The following is a 21,569-nucleotide window of genomic DNA, read 5'->3' as shown; positions in this document are numbered from 1 at the left end:
GCCTTCAGAGCTATATCACTTACTAGGGTCCTGATTCTGGATAAATGACTTTGCCTTTCTGAGTCTCAGTTTCTCTATTTGTAAAACAGATAGCAATGTTACATTAAAGGATTAAATGGAATAACACACGTAACCTGTTTAGAACTGTGGCTGGCATACAGTACAAACAAAGCAAATGGCAGCTGTCATCATCGCTGTCATTTTGCTCTGATTTTCCTAAATTCGAGATCCCTTGAAAGACCTGTTTAAGCCAACTCTGGCCATCACCTTTCCTTCTCTCCACACATGGCCCTTAATTTCCCTCTCATGCCAACTGCAAAAATGCCAACTGCAAATTCCTTTGAATTGAGGGCCGTCTCACTACCTTGCTCCCATCAGTTGCCAGTCTTTGGGCAAAAGAGCGAGAGATATTTGCCCAATGGATAAAACAGTTTTTAAAAGCGGAATCACTATAAAGCTGCCTGACAGGATCCTACTGGTGACTACGTGGGGCTAATTTTAAATCAAGTAAATATACTGCCTTTCTTCCCATCTCTGGATAAACCTGACTGCAACAATCAGGGTTACTGTCTCTCACCCCCAAATTAAGTGTTTTCTGGAGAATGGACTCTGGCACACTTAATCATTTTTCTGCACCACGCAATTGCTGTGGGGAGAGGCCTTTCAGCAAGGATTTGCTGGCAGCCGCTCGATATTTCTGTGAAACAAGTTGAGGAGGGGATGGGTGCTAGAGAAGCGGGGGGGTGGGGGGTGGGCACACCCACTGTCAGCACAGAGATGAGAGGCCAATTTAACTGGAGGGCGCTGAAAACTGGTGACACGGCAAGTTGTAGGGGAACCGGGGCTGGAATCTAATTTGTACAGAATGGAGTAAACAGCTATTATTGCAGTAATGGAATTAGAAAGCTGTCTTCTCGGGGCACCTTTCACCCAACGGGCTCTACTAAGACCTCTTCCATGCATGACTAGTCTAGGGGTTGGCCACCTCCACCACCCCTTGGACGGACCTCAGCACAGTAATCCAACCTCTCCCTGCCCTGCGGTGCTGCTTCCAGACACAAGAAAATGGAAGGCGTGAAACACAGTGGTCACAAGCACAGCCTTCATAGCCACGCAGCCCTGGGTTCCGTTTCTGATTCTTGTGTTTACAGTTGTGTGACTTCATTCCTGCTATTCAACTCTTCTGAGTCTCGGGGGTCTTCCTCTATAAAATGGTGATAATAATGTCTAGCTCCAAAGAACTCTTGTGAAGATGAAAGGAAAGAATGTATTTCATGAGCTTATTGTGCTGCGTGGCATTTGCTCAAATTGACTTACCAGAGGGCTGCCGTCTATGTTGGTAGCATCATCACCATCATCTGCAGTGTATATTAAGGTTCTCACTGAGAAAGTGAAGTAAGGAGATTTCTTGAAGAAGTGGAGAACTCTTTTGAGTTTTTGCTCTGGTTGGCGGCTGTTGGGGGGGGTATGGATGTTGCTCTGACTGAACTTGAGTCCCACTCACTGGGATTGGGGCACGGGGGCAGAGCCTGGAACGATGCTGAGCCGAAGTCTCTGAACTCACTGGGAGTCCTTTCTGCTAAATGACGCTGGCACTGAGTCACAGCAGAAAATCCTGTGAGAGCAGGAAAGCCGCCCGCAGGGCTTGTGCCTCCAACAGGGGCTGCACTCTCAGACCAGAGGAGTCATCTTCTTGAGCCTAAAGTAGGGTGAATGAACCCCTGGGGCAGGTGATGTCAGCCTACCAGGAGGCCCTCCCTCCAAGGCAGGGATCATGTTCTTGTCTCCACCAAGCCCCCAGCATCCGGCCCACAGGAGAGAAGAAACAGAGGAAAGGAAGGAGACAGACGTAATTAGGACTATTACTCAGACAATAACAGCTCCCTTTATTAAACATTGCTCCATGGGCCTGACAGTGCTGGAGGGTGCACATTCATTGCCTTGTTTAATCCCACCACTTTATAAGGAAGATTGTGTCTCCACTTTATGGATTACGAGGACCTCAAAACAGAGTGACCAAGTACATATTATTAACCTGATCTTGTATCTCTAGAAAACCAAGGTCCAGAATCATCCATCATTGTGCCACTCGTCATGGCGGCACCAAGATCCAAACCTGGGTTCTGGGTCACGCCATGCCCTGAGTTCTTTGCAGACCACTGTCAGAGCCCAGGGCAGGCCTCCCTGCCATCCTGATCAGAACAACATGCTGCTTCTGAGCAAATCATGGCCAACAGAGCAGTCAACGAAGCGATGTCACTGCGACTCCATGCAGCGGAAGACACACCACCTCCCCTTCAAACTCAAGGTGTCACTAAGGGTCCAGGAAGCAGAGACACCCCGGGGTCACAGGCCCATCCAGCTGCTCTGCTGAGGTGTGAAGCCAGCCCTGCCCTGGCAGAGCGACACGGCCAGCCTGGGAAACCCGGGAAAGCGCCTGTCATTTCCCTGGAGTAGGCGTAAGGCTGGCCTGGAGCTCTCTAGGTTCCCTTCCTGCGGGGCTTGCAAGCAAAGCTATTCACCAGGCCATCTAAAGTATTTCTATAAAAGGTGTCTCAACTTAGCCAAGGACTAGCCTCTCCCGTGTGAGGCCTTGTGCCCTCCACTGAACCATCAATCGGGGCCGAAGCAACCAGGGGCTTGGTTCCGCCTTGGGAGCTCGAGCGGGAGGATGTGCCTGTTGCTAGGTTCCATTTCCATAGCTACTAGAGAAATGTCCTGTCACAGGGCTCCACGAGGCATCCGCCCATCGTCTGGTTTCTTTTGGCAAACCAACCACGAAACTGTCTTTTTTTTTTTCCCAGTGATCAAAGTCAATTAGGAGGTGGTCCCCGCTGTACCTCTAAATGGAGTTTTAATTTGTGTATATATTATTAGGATAGGCCTTTCCCCTCCGGAACAGTCAGTTCAGTGGGAAGAATGAGGGCGGACAGCTTAACACTGAGTCTGCCACCTGGGTTTGTAACGAGGGCTGCTATTTCTTCATAATGAGAAGCGTTTTGAAAGAGTGTTTTAAACTCTCATGGAACAGTGTGCAGTGTCCCTCTTTTATTCCCCACCGCTTCCCAGTCTCCTGCCCATGGGAGTGTTTTCTAGCTCTTTGGAATTAGACTACATTTTCTTGCCTCTGTGCCCTGTCTGTGCACAGAAACAGGCACTCAGTTCTTGGATATTCTAGGGACCCCTGGTTTGGCTCAGCCCTTTGGCTAGGAAGTTTAGGACAGCCCGGAGTTCCAGGTACCGTGTTGATGATGGTAACAGCAGCTGCTGTCATTAACGATACCAAGCACTATGCTCAGTGCTTGATAAACGTGTCTGTCTCTTTGAGACCCCATAGACTGTAGCCCACCAGGTTCCTTTGTCCATGGGATTTCCCAGGCAAGAACAGGAGAATAGGAGTGGGTGGCCATTCCTTTCTCCAGGGGATCTTCCTAGCCCAGAGATTGAACCCGTGTCTCCTGCATTATAGGCAGACGCTTTCATCTGAGCCACCAGGGAAGCTATCATCAGTTAATCCTCGAAAAAGCACTACACTGTAGGTACTACTGTTATCCTCACTTGCAAGATGAGGAGACTAAGGCTCTAAGAGGTCCAACAACTTGCCCAAGGTCACACATTTTGTAAGAGGCAGAGAGTCACTTCAGATCTGAACTGAATCCAGATTGCCCAGAATCCACCCCCAACCACCATACACACACTGCCTTTCTGGTTAGATGTGAAACTGTGGAAATGACAAAAATGGAAAATAAGAGAGATCATCTCATTATTATGTGGACCTGCCTTACTGCTCAAACTCTGTTGGTGATATTTTTCATGAGGCTAGAAATCTCCAGCATTTGGAAGGCTTGTCAAGTCCAGGACCTGACACTCCTCATGGCTTCTCCCTCTCCTGGAGCCTCTATTTGTGTGGGTTTCTCCTGTTCCTTGAACACTCCTGTCCATCCAAGAAAGTGGATGCTCCATTTTCTTCCATAAGAAAAGGTAATTTCTCTCTTTAGTAAGGAGCTCCCAGCATCCTCCCAGGCTTCACTGATGCAATGCCTCAGTGTGGAATGGCTATTACCTTCCTTATTTTTAAGATCATTCTCCTATTCTTCAAGGCCTACTTCAAACCTTAACATCTTCTGTGAGAATTTCCACCATAGCCCATGGCCAAAAGGGCCCTCTGCCCTGCCGTCTGCCCTGGTTCCTAGCCATTACGCCACACCTCTCCTGTGCACACGGCCCTGACAGCCTGTGTCCAGGTGCTCCTGGCACTTCATGGCTCTGCTCTCCACCTATATGCCCAGGTCTGTAGAGAGAGCCAGGCTCCCAGCTCTTGCCTTAACTGGCTACGCATCCAGAGGCAAGTTACCTAACCACTCTGATCCTCAGTGTTTTCATCTGTAGAAAGGGAAAGAACATAAAATCATCTCCTGCGGTTCTTATAAGGATTAAATTTAAGGAAAGTCCTTCATAGATTATCAAGTGTATTGAAAATATAAGACATTATTATTATGTTGCTTAATCAATGAAAGAAAGAACACCCAGGTTTAATACACAGACTAATGCAAAGATTTTCATGGGAAACTTCCTACGCAGCCCCAGACTGATGCAAGTAGGGATATGCACAGTACAATTTAATGAATTTAATGCTTTACAGAAAAGTGAGGGTGCATAAACAAGTTTCCAAAGAGGAGTTTTCAGGTAAAGAAAAATGCTACTTCTAAAATTCTCCTTTGAGTCTTTGCTACCCCACCATTCTACCTCCTCTCAAATATCCTTTTTGCCTGCATGGTGGGCAGAATCATATATGTGCTCATATACACAGAGAGACTCACACACTAAGACACACATGAGTCCAATGAGCCTGTCTTGCTGTAAAATTCTACAGATGGCCTGAATGGTAAAATTTAGGACAATGTGATGAAATGCAGGCCAGAGCACAATTAATGATACTGGCATTTTTTTTTCCTCTTCCCCCACCGGAGGCTATGAGCAAAATCTAACTTCAGGCTCAAAGGTGCAATAAATCTAGCTATCTGCCAAACACCAGCAGGAAAGGCCTCCTCTGAAATGAAATGTTACACTGGTGACAAGCTAATGCCACAGCCCCATGAAGCCTGGAGGACAGCGAATCAGATAACACGAGGGGCTAGGGCTCAATAAGCAGTGTGTATTGAGGTCCGTGACGTCATCTGGGCCTCCGCTGCTCTCCAACCCTGGAGCACTCTGCGTGCACACCACAGCTCCACTCAATGCCATGGGTACCCATGGCAATCCTGGCACAAGACGTGTCCCAGGGTGGGTGTGTGTGTGGGGGGGGTGTGGATGCTCCGTTTTCTTCCATAAGAAAAGGTAATTTCTCTCTTTAGTAAGGAGCTCCCTGCATCCTCTCAGCAGTTCAGATCGGTAAAACCACACCAGGCCCACCCCAGCCCAACTCCAGCTATGGGAATTGTAGAGCAAACTGTGAAGAAGGCAGGCTCTGGGGTGAATTCCGGCTCTCGTACTCACTAGAGACGTGGCCTTGGACAACTGACTTGTTCTCCTCAGGCCTTAGTTTCTCATCTATGAAATGGGAATAAAACCAGAACGGAACCTGGCACATGGCTGTGCTGTGCTTACTCGCTCAGATGTGTCCAACTCTTTGCAACCCCATGGACTGTAGCCCGCCAGACTCCTCTGTCCATGGGGACTCTCCAGGCAAGAATACGGGAGTGGGTTGCCATGCCCCCCTCCAAGGGATCTTCCCAATCCAGGGATTGAACCCAGGTCTCTCTCCTACATTGCAGGCAGATTCTGTACCATCTGAGAAGCTCGGGTACCCGGGAAGCTCAGCACATGGCTGGTGCTTGAAAAATGTCTGTTGGATGGGTAGGATCATTGAAAGCTTAAATGAGAAACACATGTAGCAGAACATGCCTGGCACGTGCTTAGCTCCTGATGCATGTGAGCTGCCACCTCTGTTAGATCAGAGGAGGTCATGGTAGGGAAGGGGGCGGGAGGGGCAGAGGACATCCCTGGAGAGGATGGCAAAGTCCCCCTTGTTTGCTCTGGGCCTCAGGGATGGAGAGCGGCAGCAGGGGAAGGCATCGGAGGGGGGCTCTGAGAGCCAGCATGGTCTGATTACGGAACACAGGGCTTGGAATCAGAAAACCTGGTTTCCATACCCAGCTCCATGACTTAGCTGTCCTTCCAGGTAAACAAGTAATTTAATTGCAGCAGGCCTCAGTTTCCATATCTGACGTTTGCAGGATTAAAAAAAAAATGCAGTTAATAATCTACAGTGCAGGGACACTGGGGATAATTGATGGGTTTGAAAGGCCTCATGTGAAGGCAAGGGATTTCTTAGGCATCCGCCCAGTGGAGCCTCTGCTCTAAGCGGGGAGGCAAGCCTGCGTCCTCCTGCAGTCCCCGTGGTTTCTGCAATTCCTCACTGAGAGCCTTCAGTAACAGAGAGACCGAGGCCCGTGGTAAGTCCAAAGCACAAATGGGTATTTTAACACAGTCTTCTGAGATAGGTGCCAAAAACAGCCAACATTTCTATCTAGCGTCCCTTGCCTTTGTTTGGACTGTTCCATCTTCCAGAAAGCCATTCCTAGCTTCTCTTTCAGTATTTTCCTTGCTTTACAAGGCTCAATGCCTTGGGAAATTTTATCTGATCTTCCTGGCTGGGATGAATTGCTCTCTCCTTTGGACTCCCACAGGGATAAGGTTCAAACTCCAGTAACATGCTTTTATCACCTGTCTACGATTGCCTTCAGCTCCTTACGCATCTGGCTTTCCATGAAGCCACAGAAGACTCAAGGCAGTGATGCTAGCTTATCTGGCTTTGTCGGTCCCTGTAGCCCAGGACACAGCCCTGCGGACAGGCTCAGTGAATGCTCCTCGCCATCTCAAACCTCAGTCTTCGGAAGCTCCCTCTACTTCATCCCAGATAACTTGAAGTCCCTGCATGTGCACATGGCCCTAGGCTGCTGAATCTGAGAGAGGCTCAAATCTCTGAGTGATCCAGCTGCCTGGAAGAGTGAGACCCACATATCCTCAGCGCCTACCAGGCACCACCCACCCGGCTGGACCCTTTGTAGACACTCTGCCTCTTAATGCTCAAGGCACCTCTTGGATATTAATGGACAAAACTACCCATGAGAAAACCAAGATGCGGAGGGATGGAGAAACTTGTGTGAGCAGGACTAGAAGATAAAGTCTGTGGCTTTTGCTCTTAAGACTACATTGCTGTCTTTAGAAGGATGAAGCCGTCTAGTGGTTTCATTGTTTTACTGGTAGAAGGAAGGACACCCTGCGCTTTTTACGGCCAACTCACCTCCTCTCCCCTTCCCTGCTCCTCTCTTTTTCTGCCCTCAACGCCCCCCACCCCACGCTCCCGCAATGAAGAGCCGCTTGGCTGGGTTTCCTCATCTCTGTCCCCAGCCTATAGCTCTAAGTCAGCCCTGAGTGTACTACCTCTCCTCTATAACTAGGTGTTTACAATAGTGGAAAAACAGCCATCAGGGAGACCATTCTCACTTTCTCTCTGCATCTAAGTGCAATTAAATTATGTTATTTCACAGTAATTAGTTCAGAATAGAAACCAGGACTTGGGGAGAGGTTCTTTCCAAGGATGCTAAAAATCTGGAAAAATCAATTCTTCTTCCACACACCCAGGGTGCAGCTGGGGAAGGAGGATTCTGGACACACAGTTTGGTCCCTGACCGACCATGAGCTATGTTGTCTCTTCAGGGGCCTTGGAACTACTCATGGGGCAAGCCCCCCGCCCCCCCCGCAAGTCCTGGGAAGGGTGTGCTGTCTCTGTCAGTCTCTGTAGCTGCCGTTGTTAAAAAACATGAATATACTAATAAACTTGGGTCCTTTCTTTTTTGAGACATTTCCAAACTGAGGACAGTTTGGCCCTCACATTCAACATACCTTGCTTGCTGGCGGGAGGGGAAGACGGAGTTCATTCACTAGCGGCTCTTGTTAGAAAGAAGCAGGTGCCCAGCCTATAGCTCTAAGTCAGCCTTGAGCAGCCTCCTCGCAACAGCCTATTATCTGCTTTCACAGGAGGAGGACACCGAGGCTCAGAGGGCAAGGTTCTCACTCCAGTCTCACAGCTGGAAGGCACAGACGAGGGTCCATCACCAGGTCTGTGCCTCACGTCACCCCCGGCTCCCCCTTCCCTTAGCTTCCGGTAACTGCTTTTCACTCTTCTATGATCTCCCTGCCTCTGGACTTCTGGTCTCTGATCCCTGTAAGAACCTAAGCTTCTATGCTTACCATTTTCTCTCCCTCTACTCCACGCCTTGCAATATCCGCTGGGTTCTGGTTTCAACATCCTCACCCCCTCTCTCTCCTTCAACAAACTTTTGCTGAACACAGGCTACATCCTGCCACGTGCTGGTACAAGAAGCTGTGGCCACAGCGCTGGGCAAGACAGAAATCACTCCCGCCCCCACGGAGCTTACAGTCTCAGTGGAGACGGAGCTGAGCCGGTCTAAGACCCAGGCCCCAGCTTCGATGATGGTGAGGCTCCTGGCACTGTGAGTGCATATGACTGGATTCCTGGCCTAGTGTGAGGTCATTAGAGGAGTTTCGCTGAGAAAGGGACACATGAGCTAAGTTTTTGGAAGGGACTGACTGAGAGAAGGCAGGTGGTCCCCTCCACAAATGAAGCTCCTTTACCTCTCTGGGTCTCAGGGCCACTTGTAACCTCCCTGACCTACACTCGTTGGACCAGCTGACCCAAGAGCAGACACAAAGCCCCAGACGGGCAGGGAAACTGGATACTTAGCTGGAGACCCAGGGATTCAGTCCTATCCTTCTGAGGGGCCCTTAGCAGTTGAGTCACGAGAGCTTCACCAGAAATCCTGCTCAGGGAAACACCTCCTCCCCAAAGTCAGTGAAAAAAGAAAAAAAGCAGGTTTTCTTTCTTTCTCATCACTGAAGTGCTGTTTATAACAGCAAACAGTTGGAAATAGAGGAAAGCAATGATATAATAATGGCACAAATATGAAAGACGTATCAAACTTGACTAGAATGATATTTTTGTGTTAACACTTAGAAATATGTTCCTTAAAAGATGAAAAAGGGAGGAGGACTTACACTTGTGGATTCATGCTGACGACATGGTGGTCTTGGCTGCAGTCCTCTAAGGAGGTCAAGTATAACACACAGAGAAACCTAAAATGTTTTAGCTCTTTGCCTTCATATCTTGAATTCTAAAATTATATGTTAAAATTTTCTCAACAACACTTAGAAGCCTTACAGCTTGAAGGTTATGATAGGTAACACCTGATCTTTGAGTCCAGTAAATACATCACTTCTTTGCTTCACATCTCAAAGATGGTACCTAAAACTGTGGAGATGGGGACTAGATGAGTGGTTGCCGGAGTCTGAGGATGAAGAGAGAGGACTGATTTGACAAAGGGAACCTTTAGGGTGATGGAAATATTCTGTGTTGATGTAGTGATGGTCACACAACACTGTCAGAATTCATAGCATGGGATGCCTAAAAAGCATTAATTTTCTATATGTAAATTGTATCTCAATAAATCTGATTTTTAAAACAGGCAGTCAGGGCCTGGTGGCTGAGTGGGTGCACAGGTAAGGGAGATACACCTGAGTGTGGTGTGGGTCTCAACCCTAGTCTAGAGCCCTGAACACTGCTAGGGCAAGAACACTGAACTGTGGGGAGACTGATGCTATCCGTTCACCCTGCAGACCCTATCCTTCTCCCCGCTGCTCTGTGCCCTGGGGGCCGACCCACATGGTCTGGACGAGTGGGTTCCCTTGAGCTCTGGCTCCTGGTGGGGTTCTGCCAAGGGGAGGATAAACGAGGGTGGGGAAGGCGGGAGGTCTGCAAGACGGACAATTTTCTTTCATGTTGAGCTAAAGCACGTTGAATGACTTAATCACTTCAGCTAGTCCTGGCTGTTTATTCTGATTTTACAGGTGCAGAAACTCATCTGAAGGAGATCAGGTCCTGGCGTGGGTGGCATTGGAAGTCACGGCAGAAGTATGATGTGGACGGGAGCCACTGATTTGCGGAGCTGCGACACTTGAGTCTCCCCTCTGGCTGCAGACACAGGCAGCCCACCCGCACAGGCCGTTGTCTCTGAGAGGAGCCTGTTCTCATCGGGCCAGAGTCAGCCTTCCCCCCATTCTCACCCTGAGTGCCTCTTCTGCCCTTGTTAGTCCCATAGAGCAAGCCTGCCCTCTCCCCCACGAGCTGGCCTTGCAGGCAACTGCAGGGGGCCATGCTGGCCTCCTCAAATCCTCCTTTTGGGGGGTTGAAGGATATGTGTCTGGGGTCTGCCATAAAGAGAACAATCTATATACATCTTGCTATTAGTAATTCCCACAGAGCAGCATGAAGGAAACAATCTTGGAGAGAAAGCCTTTAATACAGGATCCTGTATCTTTACAGGATTCTGTAACTTTCTCACTTTTTCCTCCTCCTAAAAGATCAGGTTCAATCATCTCTGTTTCCCATTCTTTGGGCCATAAAGCTAAATCTATGGCTTCTATCCAAAAGGCCTGATGCGAAGCCGAAGAGAAAGGGGAGAAGATGAGCCTTACTGCTCACTACCACCACCCGGGCCCAGAGTGCAGCAGGCCTGTGCTTAGGAAGCCAGTGGCATCTGAGACCCTGATATGGCAGGAGCTGAGCCAAGTGGGCATAACCGTGGGGCAGCAGGGGCTACAGTCGCCCTGGTTCTGTCTCTGATGCTTCCTCTCTTCATTTCACATCCATTTCACCCGCACCCGAGGCCTAGCACATAAAATGCACACTTCTGCCACCACGCTTGTGCCCACACCATTCTGCCTAGAAACGCCTTGGCAGATTTTACCATCTTGCAAGTCTTTGGTTCAGTTATATCTCACTGAGCACACCTACTCTGTGCCAAGCACTGTGTTGGGACAGAGTCTGCAGCCAAGACAGCCTAGATAGTGTATTAAAAAGCAGAAACATCACTTTGCCAACAAAGGTCCTTATAGTCAAACCTATGGTTTTTCTAGTAGTCATGTATAGACGTGAAAGTTGGACTACAAAGCAAGCTTAGCACTGAGGAACTGATGCTTTCAGACTGTGGTGTTGGAGAAGGCTCTTGAGAGTCCCACAGACAGCAAGGAGCTCAAACCAGTCCATCCTAAAGGAAATCAACCCTGAAGATTGACTTGAAAGACTGATGCTGAAGCTGAAGCTCCAACACTTTGGCCACCTGATGCAAAGAGCTGACTCACTGGAAAAGACCCTGATTTGAGGAAAGATTGAGGGCAGGAGGAGAAGGGGGAAACATAGGATGAGATGGTTGGATGGCATCATCAACTCAATGAACATGAGTTTGAGCAAACTCCAGGAGACAGTGAAGGACAGGGAAGCCTGAAGTGCTGCAGTCCATGGGGTCACAAAGAGTCAGACACGACTGAGTGACTGAACAACAACTGCAGCAGAGAATAAGACATGAGGATGGGAGACCACGCTACCAAACAGGAAGGGAAATCTAAGACTCCTCCTGCTTGTGCTGCTGCCATGAGGAAGTCATGGAGCACAGGTGTGCCTGGCCCACGCCTGCATGAGGGAGGCTGCTCAAGTCTGTGCAAGTCACTCTGAGTGCCCGAGTCCACCTCGATCAGTACTGCCCAGATGACTTGAAGAGCTGGATGACTCAAGCTCTTGCAGACCACGAACTGCAATAATATCCCAACCAGCAATGCTCTCCAGAAGCTGCCTTTTGAAAAGTGTCAATTAAGCGCTACAACATTCTCACTTATAAATTAAATTATCACCACTTTGAACAAGGATTCTGATTTTTTTTTTCCAATTCAAGTCAGCTGCTGGTGGAGGTGAAAAATGGAACCTAATTTTAACAGAGTCCCTCATGGTTTTGGAGCATGTTGGAATGTTCTGCAGTTACCCAAAGGCTGCTACAGCCCACACTTGGGACTGCAGCCTCAGTGCTTTGGCTCAATTTCCTGGAGCACCAATTTGCAGACTGGAAAGGACCTATAAGGATCAGTTACCCCCACCCCATCCTCGGTTGAGATAACTGAGGTCCAGGGACAGGTAGCAGCAGTTTCCCGAGGCCACCAGCAAGAGACTCCTCCTTTGTCACATGCCTCATTTAACCTGCTTAACAGCCTCCAGAGGAAAGAACTACTATTCTTCCCAGTGGCAGAGGAGGAAACCAAAGTTTAGGAGAGTCACACAGCTGGAGAGTAGCAGAACTATTTCCACAGAATCCCATCTTCTCTTCCAATCAGAACGCTGTTGTTTAGCTGCTCAGTTGTATGTAACTCTTTGAGATTCCCATGGACTCTAGCCTGGCAGGCTCCTCTGTGCATGGGATTTCCCAGGCGAGAATACTGGAACGGGTTGCCATTCCCTCTTCCAGGGAATCTTTCCGACCCAGGGATTGAATCCACATCTCTTGCATAGGCAGGCAGGTTCTTTACTGCTAAGCCACCTGGGAAGTCAGATCAGAACACCTGCTCCCTTTAGAGAAATCACCCAAATGAGGCCCCACCCTCTGGAGAGACCTGGGCCTGACAACAAAATAAACCAACATCCCAGGGTAATCTCTGGGTCTCCATTTGAATGTAATGCTCTTCCTGGTTTTTGTATTATTAACAAACCTTTTTTAAAAATCTCCTGATTTAAAGACTGATCTGGCTAGACAGGTGCTTGAAGAGTCCTCAAGATATGACTCCATGCTCTTTTGCAGTCCTCAGTGTCTACTTTTTATGCAGAGATTCAGAACTCGAGGGGAGCCCTTGGTTTTATCTGGATAGAGGTGACTGGCAGGGAAGCAAAAATCAACTTTTGTCCTAGTTAAAGAAATGATGCAAGGTGCTTTAGGGTAATGATTCTTGTGGCTGCTTCCCTGGAACAGAGAGACATCCCGACAAATGCTTTCTGACAGGTCCCCTTGGTTGTTCTGTCAGCTGCCCTTGTGACTAACACAGGCTGGGGAGCCTTCAGGCGCTGCTGTGAGATGATGCTGGCCCAAGTTCTCTCTCAAGACTTCTCTTTTCCATGGGATGCTAACAGTACTAATGATCCTATTAATAATCGTAACAGTATCTAACATTTATTGAGAGCCCACTCTGTGCCAGGCAGTGGGACAGCTGCTTTATGCAAATTATCTTACTGGAACATCACAAAACCCCGTGAAGTGGCCACTAGGATTATCCCCATTTTATAGATGGGTAAACTGAGGCTGCTGCTGCTGCTGCTAAGTCACTTCAGTCATGTCCGACTCAGTGAGACCCCAGAGATGGCAGCCCACCAGGCTCCCCCATCCCTCGGATTCTCCAGGCAAGAACACTGGAGTGGGTTGTCATTTCCTTCTCCAATGCATGAAAGGGAAAAGTGAAACTGAAGTCGCTCAGTCATGTCCAACTCTTAGCGACCCCATGGACTGCAGCCTACCAGGCTCCTCCATCCATGGGATTTTCCAGGCAAGAGTACTGGAGTGGGTTGCCATTGCCTTCTCCAAAACTGAGGCTAAGAGAGGTTAAACTAACTTGCCTGAGGTCTCAAAGCACATTAGGCAGCTGAACTGGGACCTGAAAGCAGGCAGCCTTATTTCATGGAGGAGGGCATGGCAACCCACTCCAGTATTCTTGCCTGGAGAATCCCCATGGACAGAAGAGCTCCTCGGGCTATAGTTCACGGGGTCGCAAAGAGTCGGCCACAGCTGAGCAACTAATCACAGCACAGCACAGCCTTATTTTAGAACTCAGGCTCTCAACCACAATGCTACCCTCAGTTTCCCCTCCTGTAAAAAGGGCCTAACCATTCCAGCCACATCAGCCATAGGGAAAGTGGAAACTGAAGATCAGAGAGGTTAAGCCACCTGCTCAGGTTTACACAGCCAGCAAGGTATGGAGTCAGGGCCTGCATGGGGTTTTCTGATCCTCCATAATCTAAGCTACAGGGTAGTGCCTGAGAATACGGCCTTTGAAACCCTATGTCATTTACCAGTTGTGCGACCCTGGCAAAGCGATAACTTCTCAGCTTTAGTTTCCTCTTCCAGAAGGCAGAACTATTATGAGTGTTCAGAGAGATGATAACTGTTTAGTAATGGCGTGGACCAATGCTAGGTACCAATGCTAGGTACATAGCAAAACTTTAGAATATCAGATACTAAGATGGGCTTCTCTGGGGGCTCTGGGGGTAAAGAATCCACCTGCAGTGCAGGAGACCTGGGTTTGATCTCTGGATTGGAAGATCCCCTGGAGGAGGGAATGGCAACCCACTCCAGTATTCTTGCTTGGAGAATTCTATGGACAGAGGAACCTGTTGAACTCTGTCCACGGCGCTGCAAAGAGTCAGACACGACTGAGTGACTAACACTACACTACTAAGATGGGAAAGTTACAGCATAAAGTTTAAGACTGTGAGCTCAAAAGAGAGGAAAAAAACAGATCAAAAGCATCAGCTCAAGAGGCTGAGTGCACAGTCTAGCCATTGACTGTTTAACAGTGGATGAGCTACTTAAGTTCACAGGGTTTCCATGTCCTTATCTGTAATTTGGGGATAATAACCCACAGGCCGCTGGGAGATTTTAATGAGAAAACACAAGCAAAGTGCTTAGAAGAGTCAGGGCCATGTGGACAGGGTATGATAGAAGCTAACTGCCCTGATCATTAATCACAAAAAGTGACCCCTATTATTTCTACTACTCTAAACCACACTGCTTCTTGGGGTGAAAATGTTTTTAAAACGATTAAATACTACCAAATAAAGCATTATTGCCACGATGGCACAAGTTTCATGGTCTGACTTACAAGAAACCTTCTCACACCCGTCTTTCCCCATTTTGTTCTGCAAACAGATTTCTTTTCTTTCGGAAAGAAAAGGCAGGGTATTCAAATGGAGACTGAACCAACCTGAAAACCAAGAGAGAGTGGGTGACTAAGGCAGGGCACCCACCCCAGTGCTGGCCTCTCTGAAAAGGGCGTCCTTCGGAGGCAAAAATCACACATCCTTGTGTGATCCTTAAGAGATCCCCCAGGCTCAGTGAGGGTCCTCCCTAGGTTCCCAGCCCAGGGCAGAGCAGACAGTAACATCCCAGGGGATGAGAAGACAGCCCGAAGGCGAGGCCCTGGGTCCTGCAGCCTTTATGGGTAATCAGTGCCGGCTCCAGCTTCTCCAGCTTCCTATCAAACAGCGGCCAAAGTGTCTACAAATGAAAGGTCACCAGTTGCTTTGTTCTCAATAAACTTTCCAACTAAGAAACTGAAAGTCAAGTGGATCTTGAGCCCCATCCAGACGTGGCAGCCCTGAGCAGACCCTGGAGAAAGAACAACTCTTTCCCGCCCTCTGTTTTCAACTCCCTCTCTGCTGGTGAGGTGATGCAATTCTTCTCTGGAACTTGATAGGATGTAAAAAATAATTACAAATGAAAAGGTTATTCATAATTTTTAAATGAGTTAATTAGTAAACCCAGTCAGACTCGCTCATTACAGTAATTAATAATTGATTATACTTGAAATTAAACACAATTTTTCATCAAAAATCTAATTAAAGATCTGTGCTTCTTGCCTGTTGATGAGATCAGTTGGTCTGCTGGCAAAAGTCTTTGTGAAGGATATTTGTGTGCTGCAGAGACAATTAATTTGATTTTTAATAATTGATAGATCCTTATAAGTTAGTCATCACAGCCTGAGATGATGGCGAAGCCAACAAGAGCTCACCCTTGGCCCTTGGAGAGCCAAGCAGCTGGAGAGCAAGCACAAGGCTGCCAACCCAGCCCTTGAGGACTCGTGGGACCCGGCCGATACCCGCAATGCACTCGCGGCCTTAGCTTACTCTTCCTCCAGACTCGGAAGCATCCTTCTGAGGTAGTGGACTGTGAGGGAGAAATTAGGACTCAGGGGGAGAAGTAAGTTGCCCAAGGAGAAACAGCTGCTTGGTGGCTGAGCTGGGAATGGAATCCAGACTCTCAGGCTGCTGCAAGCTCTGCCCCCAAGTCTCCTTGCTGAGTTTCCAGGTTAACAGAGGGAAGCCCCCAGGCTTGCCTCTCCGATCTGGCTCTTGGATATGGAACCTAAACTGCTGTTTTAAGTTGTCTATATACCTCAGGCTTTGGCAGGAGGATGTATTTATTCTTGGCAGGGACACCTTCTCAGTGGACTTGAGACCCAAATTCTCCCAAATCGACCTCAACCACCCCCCTCCCTTCCCCAACACTGTCACCCTCTGAGTTGAAGCCCTCATCTTCTCCTGACTTGTTCAGGCAGTAGGACCCATTCTTCCTCCCTCCGCCCTGAACTTTCTAAGACAAACGTGTCCTGCCACTGCTTCAAGCCCTTCAGGGGTTCCCTGTCGCCCATCCAGTAAGGTCTTAAACTTGGCCTCCATGGTGATCTTCAGAATCTGACCACTCTCTCCCGCATTAGCTCCAATCATGGTCCCCATGCCCTGCAAAGCCTTCAAATGGAAAATGTCTTTGCCACTAGATCGCCTTCTTTAAAGACTTGGAAACACCCCTTGGTCTGAAATTCCTTTTCTTCATGTCTACTTCTGGCTGTGACCTGAAGACTCAGCTAAAACAGCACCTTTGCCAGGAAGCCTCCTCAGGTCCCTCCTGGAGAGGGCTGGATGTTCCCGCCCCCCCATGTCAGAGCTAACACAGCTATGGGGTCATGTTGGATCAATTGCTGCTTCTAAGCTACCAGCACCTCAAGAGGAGGGGACATATTGTTGGTGCTAGCACAGCACAGTGCCTGACTCAAAGAAGGTACCTTGTTTGGTTTGCTGAATGAAAAAAGAATATTCACAAAATTGTAGCTTCTAAGACTACTGTGAAATGGAGTATTTCCTGTCATATCAGTAAACAAGGATGTCGCAGCCATCAGCAATTTCAGGCCCCCATGCGCGAATTTCTGAGCCAGAAATTTTTGAGGGCACCCAAAAGGGAGAACAATGCTTATGATCCAGCAGCTGCTGCTCCTCCCTACGGTGAACAAAGAACTAAGGATGTGAAAAATCAAGAAGCAGGATGCCTATCTCAGATAGCTGTGATGCATGTGAGAAGAATTTCTGTGAGCCCAGCCTTTTTCATCCTCCCAAACATAGAAAAGTGCCAAATTCCTTGAGATACCTGGTTTTCCTTAATTAACAACAATCTTCTGATATTCAGACTACCTGTCCCTTGCTGCAAACTTCTATATAACCTGATTCCCACCCTCCCGCCTACCTCCTTGGAGCAATTATGTCAGGGTTATTGAGACTCTGTCTTCCAGGCTTGACGTCCTAAAAATTCCCACCAAATAAAACATAACTCTCAGGTTCTAGGTTGTGACTATTTTTGGAGTTTGACATTATCAGTGTGGGAAGGGAAATGAAACGTCCTCCAGTGACAAGCCCTATTCAATGATTGAATCTTTGTCTTGCTTACATGGTCATTAAGCACTATTTGCACTCTTCCTAGACAGGAGGCTCACTAGCTCCCACAGTGGCCCCTACTTTTAGATAGCTGATGATGTATTCTTACTAAATAGGAGAGGAAGAAGCCCATGGGATGGATGGCAGAAAGAGAGGTTATTTAATCATATAAAGACTTACACTTTCTGAACTAAGTTACATAGTGTATAGTATAAACCTTAAGACTTCAACACAAAACAAGTTGCTGTCTCTTGATGAACAGTGACGCTGCTTGTTCCAAAGTCTACTCATCTGTAACCAATTTGCAGGGCGGTACTGGAGATGTGGACATAGAGAACAGACTTGTGGACCCGGCATAGAGAAGAGGGTGGGACAAATGGAAAGAGTAGCATGGAAACATGTATACTGCCATATGTAAAACAGATAGCCAACCAGTGGGAACTTGCTGAATGACTCAAGGAACTCAAATTGAGGCTCTGTGACAACCTACATGGGTGGGATGGGGTGGGAGGTGGGAGGGAGGTTCAAGATGGAGGGGACATAAGTATCCTTATGGCTGATGCATGTTGATGTATGACAGAAACCGACACAACATTGTAAAGCAATTATCCTTCAATTAAAAATAAATAAATAAATAAATAAAAAATTATGGTTCCCAAAGGAGAAAGGTGGGGAGGGGGGTAAATTAGGAGTTTGGGATTAGCCAAAAAAAAAAAAAAAAAAGGTCAACTCATCTATGAAATATAATAATGTCAGTAGAAAGCAAGGGCTGTGCTAGTGGTCGGTGGGGTTACAGTACTGGTGATGCCACCAAGAAACTGCTATGGCAGGTGGCCATGCTCGGAACCCCACAACCCTCCCCAGTAACCCAATCGATATCAATCCTGAACCTCTTGCAGAACCCGACTGGGAGCTGACTGCTCCTAGTTTGGTTGTTCCTTTTTACCCAATGACCCAGAGTAGGGGTGGCAAATACTTAGTTTGTCATCAATATTCTCCACTCCTGTGACAACAGACATCAGCAATCACTCACAGACTCTTCCATCGAGTCTGAATGAAGCCTTGGGAGCCTTCTCAGCACAGCTTTTCAAGCTAACCAATCAGACAGAAGAGCAGATGCCAACCTGATCTTGATGCCATGAAATTCTCCAACCCAATCTTCACAAGCAGAGAAGAGACCCAGCATGCCAGGTAAGGCTTACTGCAGCTCCAGATGTTTAAGGAGTCTTTGTTCGCAGGGTTATCATCTTCCTGATTACTTGTTTTTACTTAAACTTAAAGATCTTGAGAGGGAAGTGACTTTACAGCTTACATCACCCAGACCCCCATTCAGGCTTGAGTCTCTTCTCCGCGTCCCAAACAAGTGGGAGCTGTGCTCTATGCATCATTCCTCGTGACAGTGCTTACTACCTCTCAAGACAGTCCTCTCCTGTCCACGATGACTTTGCTTGTCACAGAGTCCTTTTCCACAGTGGGCAGCACTCTGTCTTATTTGGCATTCTGCCATTGAGTTGCATTTCTATTTATTGGATTTATACAGAAAGGCTTCCTTTGCTAATAGATGGATCTCAGAATGCCTTAGCATGGATTCCAGGCCTTCTCAAGCTGGCCTAACCTACCATACATCTTAGAATTATAGAATTTGAAGGTTGGGAAGGACAGAGGGTTAAGCCAACCCTGGTGGATGCCGTTACCAACAGGCTGATTTACAGAGGGGCAGCTGACTCTACGCATCTCTCCAGAGTAACATCCTTCCTGGGAGCAGACCAAAGACCAAAGACAGGGGTCGGAAGCAGGACACCCGACTGTGCTGCAAACACATCAGAAGAGCGCGCGGTGGGGGGTGTCGCAGGCACGGAGGTGGGCTCAGAGGAGTGTGTTACACGGTGGGAGCCCTGGGATCAGCTAGGCAGGCCGGTCTGCGCTGCCCCCTGACCTGTGCGCCCCCCTCAGCCAGTGCCAACTGCTCACGGAGGCCCTTCCCAACCATGGACTCCCACTGGACCTCGGCTCCCCCACAAGGCCTGGCCGGACCCTCACCTTCAGACCCGCTTTCCTGGCTTGAGGTCAGCACAGCCCGCTCTGGGGCAGCTTCCCTCCAGCCCCAGGGCCCGCGCGCGGCCTCCTCCCTGCTCCTCGCTGCAATGGCGTGGCACCCACAGGAGAGGCCAGCCTGCTCTCGAGCCTCCCACTTGCCTCTTCGTTTCTAGCGACTGCCACCCGTGACAGTCATGTCACGGACGACCACCTCAAAAGCCAGTCCTGAGCGCTGGTGCCTGACGCCAGGCTTCCGTCACACGCGGGGGCCGACGGGACGAACGTCCGGGGCGTGCACGCACGCCGCCGTCCTGGTGTACGTGCAGGAGGAGGGGCCGGGCCTGGAGCCCCCCTTGACAGTCTTGGGCTGCAGCGGGGGGTCGTTACCCGCCGGCCCAGGGCTCCCGGCCCGCGCGGTTCACCCTGCGAGCTCTGATGGCCCACAGCTGTCTCCGTCACTGCCCTCTGGGCCGAAGGGGCCCCCAGGGACGCTGGGGCAGGGGGGTACTTACCCACAAAGTACGCCAACAGGATGACCAGCGTGGCCGAGATGGCAATGGCGCTCAGGGCCGCGCACTTCCAGTTACAGTACTTGGAGGGCTTCTTGAGGTTGAAGGCCGGGCGGGAGAAGGTGGTGCGGGGCAGGGGCCGGGGCGGCGGCGAGTACACCGTGCTGGACGTCAGAGGGTAGCCCGGCGCCGTGCTGCAGAAGAGCGGGGAGGTGCCTCCCGGCTTGAAGAGGAAGTGCCTGTGGATGGAGAGAAGCCGGGGGGCGGCAGGGTTAGCCGGCTCCCTGGGAGCCCACACCGACCTGAAGGCAGAGGCAGCGGTAGAAGAAGCATGCAGAAGAGCCTAGAGAGACGGAGAGAGAGAGAGTCGCCACGGAGAAGACGGAGGGACAGAGAAAAAGGAAAATCTTGTGCTGGACCACAGAACAGGGCACACGGAGACACGTTTCCACGAAAACATGGGTGGGACAGCCCTGCCCATAGGGAACCCACCCCAGCTGGACAGAAGGCTGGGTGCTGAGATCCTTTTCCTGGGAAGCCACGGGGGCTGGGATGCTGTTTTCTTGGAGAAGGAACTAGATGTCTTCTAAAATTACTGCAGGAGCTTGGAAAACGCCTAAAATCCTATTCTGCATCCCCCCACCCCCCGCACCTCCCCCCGGAGATTATGAAACCGCCAGCTTTTCCTCTCCCTCCAACACAGCCTTTGCTTGTGTACCATGGTGGAGGAATGGAATACCAACTTTTTTTTTTTTTTTTTTTTTAAGAGGGGGTTGGGCTTCCCTGATAGCTCAGTTGGTAAAGAATCTGCCTGCACTGCAGGAGACCCTGGTTGGATTCCTAGGTCGGTGGGGAAGAGCCTCTGGAGAAGGGATAGGCTACCCACTCCAGTATTCTTGGGTTTCCCTTGTGGCTGGTAAAGAATCTGCCTGCAATGCAGGAGAAGTGGGTCTTCGATCCTTGGTTTGGGACGATCCCCTGCAGAAGGGAAACGCTACACACTCCAGTATTCTGGCCTGGAGAATTCCATGGACTGTATACTCCACAGGGTTGCTAAGAATAGGACACGACTGAGTGACTTTCAGTTTCACTTTCACTTTGGTAGGGGTGGGAACCAAGAAAGCACTACTAAACTCTGCCAAGGTCAAGAGTCCCTTAGTGGCTGTTACACAGTGAATGGCAGCAAATGCCTTCAAAGAACTCTGCCCAGAAGCCAGTCTGCCGCCTTTCAAGCCCCTGGTAACAGCTGGGGCAGAGGACAGACGGGCAACTGCATCCTGCAGCCTGGCCATCGCCTTGAGGGCAGCATGGCAAAGTCAAAGCACATGGTCGTGGCCAAACTCAGTGCCAGGAAATCTTCCACAGCCTGTCTTTAACCATGGCCATGGGAGGACTGGGACACAGCTTGGGAAATGAGGTGCACTGGTTGTACTGCATGCCCCTGAAGTCTTAGGGCAGAAGGTAAGATTGAGAGGGACCTTGTACCCTACTGGGGTGCAAGAGGCCTCGGGCCACAGAATACAATGTCAGGGCCAGCATACATACAACACAGGGCCTGTGCTACACAGAGGCGGCTACATGAGATGGCTTCCGGATGTCAGAGGCAGCCGATGAGATGCCGGGAGCGCCATATTAACAAGACTACTGTT

General features: G+C 49.3%; 1 protein-coding gene across 10 annotated transcripts in view; it reads right to left on the bottom strand.

The window, feature by feature from the left end:
• TENM4 (teneurin transmembrane protein 4) overlaps positions 1 to 21,569 on the bottom strand; it is an 816,614-nt gene that overhangs the window by 213,244 nt on the left and 581,801 nt on the right. For all 10 annotated transcript variants that reach the window (XM_043452828.1, XM_043452823.1, XM_043452819.1 and 7 more), the window contains one exon: positions 19,924 to 20,159. In XM_043452828.1, coding sequence (XP_043308763.1) covers positions 19,924 to 20,159 — 236 coding nt within the window. The remainder of the gene's footprint in view (positions 1 to 19,923; positions 20,160 to 21,569) is intronic.

The sequence above is a fragment of the Cervus canadensis genome, chromosome 29, assembly GCF_019320065.1.
Source record: "Cervus canadensis isolate Bull #8, Minnesota chromosome 29, ASM1932006v1, whole genome shotgun sequence".
Taxonomy (NCBI): domain Eukaryota; kingdom Metazoa; phylum Chordata; class Mammalia; order Artiodactyla; family Cervidae; genus Cervus; species Cervus canadensis.
Note: the sequence above shows the minus strand (reverse complement) of the source record. Positions and strands in the feature narration are given on the sequence as shown.